The following is an 11141-nucleotide window of genomic DNA, read 5'->3' on the forward strand; positions in this document are numbered from 1 at the left end:
ACTTCCCCAAAGCTATCCAAACCTTCCGATCCCACATTTCTTTTGGTGAAGGAATAGAATTATACAGAGATTTCCAATGAAATTATCATACTATTGTCACTGTTTAAAAGTTAAATAACTTAGTAGCTGGAAATTTGCCTTTTGAAGAGAAGTTACAAACATCCTTATATGTCAAGTATATTAAATTGTGAGTTTAGGATTTTGTGGGCAGGAACTCCGATGGGATTTTAGATGGTTTCAAGGATACTTGGTCTTTGTCTTCTTCTAGTGCGAATCTGCACATGCTGCAAGGACAAAGCAGTTTTTCATCCGAGCTCCAGAAATTGCATATTAATATATATATATTAGCAACCACACAAGATTAGACATGATCGATAATAGAGCTGTGAATTCATTCTTCTGATACAAGCTCTCTGGTTTGGCCCTCCTGTTACTCCAGAATATGGAGGCATACAACAAGGAATGCTTGGCGCAGTATATCAGCTTCAACATAACATTAGCTATTCCAATCAACTCATTGTAACTAGCCATATGAGATTTTTTTGGATACTTTTTCCCTGTATGAGTGGTTATTTGGTTTTTTACCTTTGATTTGCATTTTCAGCAGCTAAAATTACTTGTTCAAGCAGTGGGTCTCTGCTGGGTATTGACCCTATCCCTCCTTGGCGAAGGAAAAACACAAAACGTGCCAGTCCCACTTGTGCAAAATTGTAACGCTAAAGTTTAGGTTGTTGGTGGGGCCCAATGCCACCGCTGCTTGAGCAAGCAGACAAATGACTACCTTGTTGGAAGCTCCCAAAGAGTCAAAGACTGTTGCGATTCCCTGCCAACGTGGAGTGCATCTAACTTGGCTCTTCAGTTTCAAAAATTTCACATTCTTTTGGGGATCATCCTTGTCTGCGACCATAACTATCTGCAACTGCTTACCCCATTTTCAACAAACCAATGCGATGTTCTACTTCACATAACCAATTCCATCCAATAATATAGATAATGCTGCATTAAGATCAAAGATAATTAGGGTATTAAGTTAATATTTTTCGTTTTTTCATTTTTGAATATTCTTCCTTTTACTCAATCTTATATACATTTTTAATTTTTGATTTACAACGAAAAAGAAAACATTAACATATTTAAATATATATATGTCAATTCAATACTTTAATCTTAATTTTTTTTTTACTGAAATAAGAACAAAATATGTCATTATCTTAATATTTATGATATTAGAATGATCGTGGTCGAAAGTTACCATATATATGATATCATTATTTTTTATTAAATATCAAAATTTTTAATTTTTTTTATAAAATAACGACAAAATATATATCGTTATCAAAATTTATTATGAACCACGTTAGATTTACCGTTATCAAAATAGTTACATGATATCTTTATTTTTTATCTGTAATAATTAATAAAACATCTATTATTATAATTTTTTAAAAGTCGATTTATCATATTGAGTCATTTTTTTCTAATTAAAATAATTTTTTAACTACATACGTACATTTTACGTAAAACATGTGATCATATATTTAGTTATAACATACTTTTTTTCTTTTACCTTTTAATTTTCTACATAAAAATTTCCATGTATGTATGAATAAATGCCATATCACAAATAGTATACTTTACATGATCAGATTAACAGAAATAGGTTTTCTAGATGAGGACAAGAAGTTGGTTTCCAATCATATTGGTTCTTGCACAAGACTTGGATGCAATCTCCCACATCCAATCTCTCTCCTTGTTTAGATTTGTGGAAGCAAAAATATTAAATCGAGGTGGAGAATATTATTTCTCTTTTGACACGTTGCTAACATGCAAAGGTACAGCCTTGCTATATATAGCATTTCCATTTCTCCTGGTTTTCCACGAGCTTAAAACACTCAAATACTTGGCAGCCTGATATCTCTAATTGGTTAGTTTAGAGTTGCTACTTCTCTAAGCTTTTCCTTCTTGTTATCAGCCTCTCCCATTTGTCTTTCGCCGTTTCTTCACCACCATCTGCCCCTACTTTCAAACGAGAGAGAAAAGAGATGGAGAGTTTTCAGTTGTTTTTGTTTCTAAATGCTTTTATTGGTTTTGTCCATGGCTGAAATTAAGCTTAGTTAGATAGGCTCGAATCGCATATCATTCAGTTATTTTCTTCTCAAATGAGATTGATGAGTTATCAAATATAAACCTCGTTTCAATAGAAATCCAATAGCGGCATTTTCTTTGCTTTTTCTGTTCTTTTTCAATTTTTAGTATAGAAGACAACAATCACATTTAAATGACCAGACTTCATTTCATTCAAAGCTCAACATTTTGAATGGATTACCATTTGTCTTGATTTGAACTTCTCTGAGTTATCTTTCCTTTTGTTTTTTTGTGTGTGTTTATATCATCAGGAGCAGCCTGAAAGAGATCAGAACAATGGGGGCTCCCCCTCCTGCTTTCACAATCAGACATCCAGACTATGCCATGTTGGACAACGTTACCCCTTTCCGTGACTATGATTACTTCGGTGCGTTGTGGGATCCCGTCCCTTTCTTCAGTTCAAAGCAAACATCCCAAGAGTGGACAACCAATGAACTCATCACTTTCGAGCAACTTGAGGAATATGGAGCATACTATGTTGGAGAGCGATCCGATATGTATGCTGTCTCTCATTTCGTGTACTATGTGGAGGGAGAGTACATGCCTGTGTTCAGAAAGATCACTGGCTATGATATGTTCACTTACTGTCGCAGGAGAATCATGCGAAGAGAAAACCGAAGAGGATATGCCACTCCCAGAGCGTTTTCCGTTTGTCTAAACCCACCAGCAAATTCACAAGGGCAACCCAAGAGGCAGGACATTGTCATTAATGTGGAAAGCCTTAAAATAAACCCAAATCCCAATCCGACAAACATTAATAATATGGAAAAAGGAATGAATTGTGAGGACGAAGAAGAAGCTTGCTTTTGGGATGAAATCATTGAAGATCATTTCAGTGACAAGGCTTCTTCCAGTGAATCTGATCCAGGTTTCGCTAACAAATAAAATGTTTCGAAAAGAAGCCTTTTGTGCTTTCGTTTGTTAGTAATATTGTGGTTGTGTTCTGTGGTGTCCAAGTTAGTCAGCCCTGTTGTTTGTTGTTGTGTTTACTGAAGTTAGCTCGTTAATTAGGGGCTGTATCGTTCTTCATCTATATCTTTATTAAATAAACGTTTCGTTGAATTGGGGCTCTAGTTCTGGCGTTGCAAAACAAGGTTAGATTCCAAAAGATATTAATTACACTCACCCCCACAACAAAACTAAAGAAAGAAATAGATTCCCAAAAATTACACCTGAAAATTCACATGAACCTTTGCCTTGCCTACCCCAAACTTTCATTCTTGCTAGCTAGACCGCCTATCTCTGTATTATGGTGGAATATGGGAGCTCTTACCGTAATTAAGGGGGCCATAACCAACTTACCATCTTTCTAATTTAGGATTAAAGAGTGGTTGCGCGATTCATTGAACTCCGTAGACTGACATACGTGAGCTTTTTGGCTTTTCTACAGCATGGATTTTTGGAAAGTGCTGCTCCTTTCCAAGGTAAAACAAGATAAGCCATTTGAAACACATGTTCAAAATCTTCTCCTTTTATCGTCTCCATTCTCCTAGTTAAACGTGATATCTATCTTATAACGAGCGTAAATGTGATACGTAAGAGTTATATAAGAGTGTAAGTCAGTTATAGAGAAACAGGACCATCAGGTTGTGGAAGAGTTCTTGGGGATAGTAAGGGTAACGTAATTGGTCTTTCTTTAGTCCCTTAAGTGAGCTTGAGTCCAACTATGCATAAGTTTGATTCCTCTTCATGAAAAGGTTTAAAACCTTTGGTGATAGGATCAAATTCTTGTGTTGATCTTTCATTGATAGCTAAACCGGATAACAGGCTATGGGCACTACGAAAGGTATTTTCTGAAGCTGATTGAAGAGGTTGCTTACAGACATATCTACAAGGAGACTCACTCTTTTACAGACTCTTTAGCAAAAATGTGGGTACACCGACCCAACATGTTTAATGTTTGCTGCTGGTGAAGGGAAGCCTAGTGTGTCATTATTATTTCTGGTCGAGAGGAGCTGCTGTTTTTTCTATTTATTTCTACGGGAAGGGAGCTGTTTTCTCATCTTTTTAGTGTATTTTGCTATTTATGCTTGTATTTAACCTTCTTCTGGATACCTTTGTAGATGTTTTGTTGGAGGGATGCGTTGTTCCGTACTCCTTCTAGATGCTTTATGTATGCAATTCTTCATTGGACGGTGCTTCTTTAGGTGCTTTCAAGCCAATGTTTTTTTGTTCCGATTTAAGGACTTGAACTGTGAGGTTTCTATAGTTATTTATATTAACACAATAAATTTATTTTTAAAAAATTTAAGTAAATTATTATTAATAATTTAAATTTAAACTTTTAACAATTTCGTGACTTAAATTTGAAATATTATTAGATAAATTATACTTAAACCAAATATGCACCCGAATATTTAATTTATTGATGAATGCATAATCTTCTTATTTAAAGAACAAAGTTTGAATCCTTCCTCTTTAATTATTAAAATAAAAAAACTTGAACCAAATACTTCGATTAAAATAAAAAATACTCTGATTTTTCATATATTATCGCTTCAAAATAAATCATAAAAATTCTCTTACAAAACTTGCTTTCAAAGTTAATTGACAAAAGTTAGATTAACAAGCACCTTAATGTGCATCCACAGCGCAAGCAGACAAATTATTGCCTACCAATGGATTAAAAGATTGGTGAACTTCGTGAGTCATTACATATTTGCCTTTAAGAACAAGTTCCTTTTTCTATTCTATATAGTTGAGAATACAAATATAATAGGATGCCAGGCACCAATTTATGGGGATTTCTTTCTCTTTTTTTTTCTTTTTTCTGCATTTCGATAGCAGACAAACCTTTCGACCTTTTCCTTGACAAATAATTCTCTCTACATACAAAAGAGTCCTTTTCAGGGACCGTGTTATAGGCATGGTCAAGCTCACCTTATTCAACAAAATTTGCTGCTCCATTAAGCATGGCGTCGAGTATGGCGGATCGTGGCATTGGTACAAGAACTAAATTCATTGTTTTCTCTCTTTCTGTTGAATTAAAAACCGGAAAAGTGACCGTAAATTAACTTAGGATTTCCCAGATCTAATCCAATTTGTTAATTATATTCTGTGATCGGCTGATCTGGTACCCAAAGCGCAGATTAGACGAAGGTTGAAGTGAAGTTTCAAGACTGTGAGGAGAGTAATATTTTCAGCTTCACTATGCAACCATAAAACAACTCTATGTATTCCTGGGAATTTTTAATAACAGGAACTCTCAAACTCACCTTCCAATAACTTCTTCACTGGAGAAACGACTTGCTATTTACAAAGCTTATATATTTAATTATATAGGGTCACTTGGATTCAGATTTTATAGTTTAGTGTACCAAGTGAGAATACAATGTTTTCAGTCTTTTCTCAGACAAGTATGTTTTTGTCAGCTCAACCAATGAATTTATGACACTTAATTTGATGAAACAAATCGCTTTACGGCTTATATATATGTTGGTTAACGGTGTTAATTCAGCCCTCGTTTAATTCAAATCTTGTCCCAGATATGATGATCACCATAACCTTCTGTCTTCGGTTATTTGAATTGGATTTTCTTTTTTGTCATCACGTCCTAATTAAGTTTCAGCAAGAAAGATCCTAACTTGAGAACGAAGTCAGTCATTTGAAACTTTCACTAGAAAAAACAATTACTACAAGTTTATCTGGACAGATATAAATAACTATAAAATTGAAAAGATAAAGGGCAGTGCACCGCCATAAATGGGTCTTCGCCCATATTGTAATGTGACGACCTCTTGCTTGGGCTCTTCTTGAGCTCTATATAAGCGACCCTTTCATTGGCATTGAGGAACCACAGACCAAACTCAGTTTCAAGTTTCAACAATGGCCACAAAAACACAAGCCATACCTATTTTCCTCTCCGTCCTAGTCCTAGCCCTGATTGAGGTCTCCCATGCCGGTGGGATCGCAATCTATTGGGGTCAAAGCGGCTCCGAAACAACCTTAAACGCAACTTGTAACTCTGGACTATACAAATACGTCAACATAGCTTTTCTCAACAAATTTGGCAGCCCCCGAACCCCTGGGCTCAACCTTGCTGGCCATTGCAACCCTGCAAATGGTGGTTGCAGAGTGGCAAGTTCAGCCATAAAAAACTGCCAAAGCAAAGGCATCAAGGTGATGCTCTCCATCGGTGGTGGCATTGGCCAGTACTCTCTGGCTTCTAAAGATGACGCCAGGATGGTTGCTGCTTATTTGTATAACAACTTCTTGGGTGGAAGGTCACCTTCACGGCCCTTAGGAAGTGCCGTTTTGGACGGTATAGACTTTGACATAGAGCTTGGCGTCACTAAGTATTGGGCCGATCTTGCTAGCTACTTAGCTGCATATAGCAAGCCAGGAAGAAAGGTTTACCTATCGGCTGCTCCTCAGTGTCCAATCCCTGACAGATTCTTAGGGGCTGCCCTTAGTACTGGTCTTTTTGATTATGTTTGGGTTCAGTTTTATAACAACCCCCCATGCCAATACAGTCCAGGTAACACAAGCAAGCTTTTAGCTTCATGGAAACGGTGGGCTGGGATAAGGGCAATAAAGAAGTTATTCCTAGGGTTACCGGCAGCCCCGGCGGCAGCAGGAAGTGGGTACATTCCACCTGGTGTGCTAACCTCTAAAATCCTTCCAGAGATCAAGAAATCGCCAAAGTATGGAGGTGTTATGCTTTGGAACAGATACTATGATAGGGTCAATGGCTATAGTGCTGCCATTAAGAGTAAGGTATAAACTACATATGAAGCAAGCAACCTTGCCAGGCTTGGTAGCGTAAGCCCATACCCAGAGAGGGGGCAAATTATCTGTTGAATGAATAAGTTGCTTCTGTGTTTTTCTTTTTTCTTTTTATAATGTATGTTATATGGACTATACATGCAGTTATGCCTGTCTATTGTGGTCGAAATAAAACAGATACCCTTGGAAATTGGGTGCACAACGGTGATCATTAATTTCATTATCAGTTTTATTTTCTGATTTAAGCTTATATATATAAATATTTGTATATAAACAGTTTTCATCATTGCAATACCTCCAGAAAGTAAGCAAAGCTACAAACAATATGCCCATCACAGCAGGGATAAACGGTTAATTAAGCCTAGAATAAATATTTCCTACTCACCCGCCCCGTACGTTTCTTCTAACTTTGTCGAAATAAATAATAAATTAATAAAGCAAAGTCAGTATTTCCATACCATAAATATATAGAATTTTAAATTAATTAATTACTTTAGCTATATAAATAAGTATGAAACATATTGTATATACAAATTAATCTGACCCGCATTCTTATATTCAACCTAAAATCTTGAGCTTTCTTGAGGGAGGAAGTTGCTCCGTGGGCCATTGTTGTTCAACAAGTTATGCACGATGTCGAGTTTGACAGAATGCTCCGTTGACGTATCAATTAAATTATTCCTTCAATTCTCCCCCATTAAAATCATTTAGTTCCACTCCGTACTGTTGCATTATATTACCCAGTTAAGGGACATTATCACATATTTATTTTTATCTTGTATACATAAAATATGATTAATGTATTGTGTTATGGATCTCATATCAGTACAAGATGATGAATTTTGAATATATAAATATAAAATTTTTATTACCAATCAAGTATGTCTTTTAAATAAAAAATATGAACTCGTAATTTATAGATTTATATTAAGTATCAAAGTAAATCCAGATTTTCATTTCACTAATGTGGGGTCTAAGTCATCAATGCAACAAGGGCGTTGCACAATTGCTTACGTCACTGATGTGGAGCCCTCATGTAACCTCTCTTCTAGGAAGTAAAAAGCTAGTGCAATGAAAATGTTATATAATTAAGTGGATAAAATGTCACGAATCCCTTATTAATAACAAATGAAATAAATCTTTGACATATAAACATGGACATGGGTTTTTCATCATCTATCAAGCATGTCTTTTAAATAATGAATATAAGCTTATGATTTATGTACTTGCTTAAATTTTATTTTCACAATTTAGAGTCGTACGAGGTTGGATTTAAATTTTAATCCATAACATATTGACTGAAAAATATATTAAAGAGATGATGAGTGGAGCTGAGCTACAAATGTTGAGAACTACCACCTCAGTTGTTTCCATTCAAGTCAATTTAAGGGCAACATTCGCTAGATCGTAATAAACTGTGAAACAATAGTAATAAATTAAGAATAAAAAGTTTTTAACATTATTAAATGAAATAATTAAGATATAATATTTTAAAAAAATTCTTAAATTATTTATAAAAAATTAAATAATATTTTTTATTACTTTCAATCAAATCTTTATATTTTTATTTTGAGTTAAACAAACTTTTATCACTAATAGTCAACTAACGATTATTAATGAAAATATCATGTGTTATTTTGTCATATGATATTAACGTGGTATATATTGTATGGCAAAATAACATGATTATGTGAATATTTTCACCCTTCACGTCAATTTCACATAAGCTTCATATGATTATAAAATAATAAATAATATTTTAAATAATGGTAATTAATTAACAATAGTTGTATAGGATCTATTTGATTTAAAATAAAAAATATAAAACTTGATTGAATATAATAAAATAATAAAAATTTATTTAATTTTTTAAAATTATTTAATTTTTTTAAAATATTATATCAATAATTAATTATTATTTTATACATCTAGGTGGAGTGCAAAGAGTTTCCAATAAAATGCACAAATTTTTACATATATAGTATAGCTAGGGATAATAAACTAATATAGTCCAATAGAAATCTAATATAAACAAATTGGGATAATTTTGTGCAAAATCGAAAGTGAAGTTTCAATCCTGTTTTTCTTTTCTTTTTCATTTGTTTTTTTGGCCGTATCAAATTATTCTGACTAGGTTTACAACCATACTATTGTATTCTATATCCTTAGAAGCTTGATTTTCACAAAGTACTAAAATGCAGAAACAATAAACATATTTCAACTTGATAGACATATTCAAAGTCGGTGGATCCAGCAGTTGGTTTCTTTTTGAAATACAATATGTTGACGGACCTAGGAGAAGCAAACCGGGTGCAATGAGAGTGTTTGAGAGGATGTGCTTAGGGCGGAGTAGTTGAGTCTAATACTGTTTAAGTTGTCGCCAGAAACAGTTTTTGTCTGTTTTCACTAAGGTTTGTTTTGTCAAATTGGTGAATATTAATCACTGATTCCCTATTCAAGGGTTACCATGCATACAGCGGGTTTTGGATGAATCTGGCGGGATCTCAGATTGAACTAGTCTATATATTGTTGAAGCTTTTTAACAAATTTGACAAATGGGATCGACTAGCTTCCCAGATGACATAAAGTATTATGTAAATATGTAAACCTTTTACCGAATACAGTCACTTTTTGCATTTAGTTTGGCAGAAGTGAATTTCACTACCATATGGTGGTACCGGAAGTGCCTGTGGGCAATAGTGCCTCCGGTAATGGATAGGGATGATCTAATTAGATGAAACTCTTTGAATTGTGTTGGCAGCTAGGTTTTTAAACGTGTGGACTATCCTCAACAAGACCCTGTTCTTGTATATATTGTTGGCTCGGCATCTTATATTTCCGTGGTGTGTGTGGATTTTGCTTTAGTTCATTGCTTTTTACTCTGTCAATTAGGACTTCCTTGATCCGTCTGGTTTTATGCCTGCGGAAATTTTCTAATTAATGAATGCATTCCCTCTCTGCAGGGCTGAATTAAAAGTAAACGGTAACCAAAGCTTCAAAGTTTACCAATAAAGAATGGTACTGTGAGTTTGAAAAGATTGCCAGTATACTGCCCTCATCGGACTTTCCACTAAAATTTAACGTGACTAACTCTCGGCCCCGTCATTAAAAAAGAAAAAAAGCTCTCAGCTGGGCCCTCCTGGACTCTATATAAGGGACTTTCTGCTTGGCATTGAGGAATCACACACTGCAGACAACACAAAACAATTGCAACAATGGCCGCTAAAACACCAGCCATCCCTGTTCTCGTTTCCCTACTAGTCCTTGCCCTGATTGAAGTCTCTCAAGCCGGTGGGATTTCCGTGTATTGGGGTCAAAACGGCTTTGAGACCACCTTAAACAAAACATGTGAGACTGGACTATACAAGTACGTCAACATAGCCTTCCTCAACAAATTTGGCAGTGGCCGGATTCCGGAACTCAACCTTGCTGGCCATTGCAACCCAAAGAATGGAGGTTGCAAAGTTGTTAGTATAGCCATAAGAAACTGCCAAAAGCAAGGGATCAAGGTGATGCTCTCCATTGGTGGCGGCCTAGGCCAGTACTCTCTGGCTTCTAAAGCCGACGCCAAGAAGGTAGCTGATTACTTATACAACAACTTCTTGGGTGGAACATCACCTTCCAGGCCACTAGGCAATGCTGTTTTAGATGGTATAGATTTCAACATAGAGCTTGGCTCAACAAAATATTGGGACGATCTTGCCCGATACCTAGCTGCGTACACCAAGCCAGGAAGAAAGGTTTACCTGTCGGCTGCTCCTCAATGTCCGTTCCCAGATAGATACTTGGGGGCTGCCCTTAATACGGGGCTTTTTGATTACGTTTGGGTTCAGTTCTATAACAACGCAGCCTGTCAATATGCTCCAGGTAACACAAGGAACCTTTTAAACTCATGGTATCGGTGGACTACATCCATTAAGGCAGGGAAGATATTTTTAGGGTTACCAGCAACCAAGGCAGCAGCATCAACAGGAACTGGGTACATTCCACCGTGGGAGCTAAAGTCTAAAATCCTTCCGCTGATCAAGAAATCACCCAAGTATGGTGGTGTCATGCTTTGGAATAGGTACTTTGATAAGATCGGTGGTTACAGCACCGTCATTAAGAACAGCGTATAGAACCAAGAAACTATGATTCGGATGCAACATTGCCTGGCTTAGCAACGTAAGCCTCATTGCTAAAAGTCGGGGCAAAAGATGGTAGATGAATTGAATAAGTTGCTTCCTCTTTTTCTTTTTTTCGTTTGTCCCCTTTTGTCGTTTGTCTTGCTG

General features: G+C 35.7%; 2 protein-coding genes across 2 annotated transcripts; both read left to right on the forward strand.

Annotated features, from left to right (window-relative positions):
* Positions 1-5967: 5967 nt before the first annotated feature.
* On the forward strand, positions 5968-6867 carry LOC110409898 (hevamine-A-like). The gene has a single exon (XM_021419400.2). It carries the CDS (start codon positions 5971-5973, stop codon positions 6865-6867), a length of 897 nt encoding a protein of 298 aa, XP_021275075.1. The 5' UTR covers positions 5968-5970.
* A 3215-nt stretch (positions 6868-10082) lies between these two features.
* LOC110409945 (hevamine-A-like) lies at positions 10083-10988 on the forward strand. Its single transcript, XM_021419471.2, has one exon. It carries the CDS (start codon positions 10086-10088, stop codon positions 10986-10988), a length of 903 nt encoding a protein of 300 aa, XP_021275146.1. The 5' UTR covers positions 10083-10085.
* Positions 10989-11141: the final 153 nt, after the last annotated feature.

This window comes from Theobroma umbraticum, unplaced genomic scaffold, assembly GCF_002168275.2.
Source record: "Theobroma umbraticum cultivar Fairchild unplaced genomic scaffold, ASM216827v3 scaffold_30.0, whole genome shotgun sequence".
NCBI lineage: Eukaryota > Viridiplantae > Streptophyta > Magnoliopsida > Malvales > Malvaceae > Theobroma > Theobroma umbraticum.

What these genes read in the sequence shown, in the direction of transcription:
- LOC110409898 (XM_021419400.2), top strand. Translation starts at nt 5,971, where the DNA reads ATGGCCACAAAAACACAAGCCATACCTATTTTCCTCTCCGTCCTAGTC.
- LOC110409945 (XM_021419471.2), top strand. Translation starts at nt 10,086, where the DNA reads ATGGCCGCTAAAACACCAGCCATCCCTGTTCTCGTTTCCCTACTAGTC.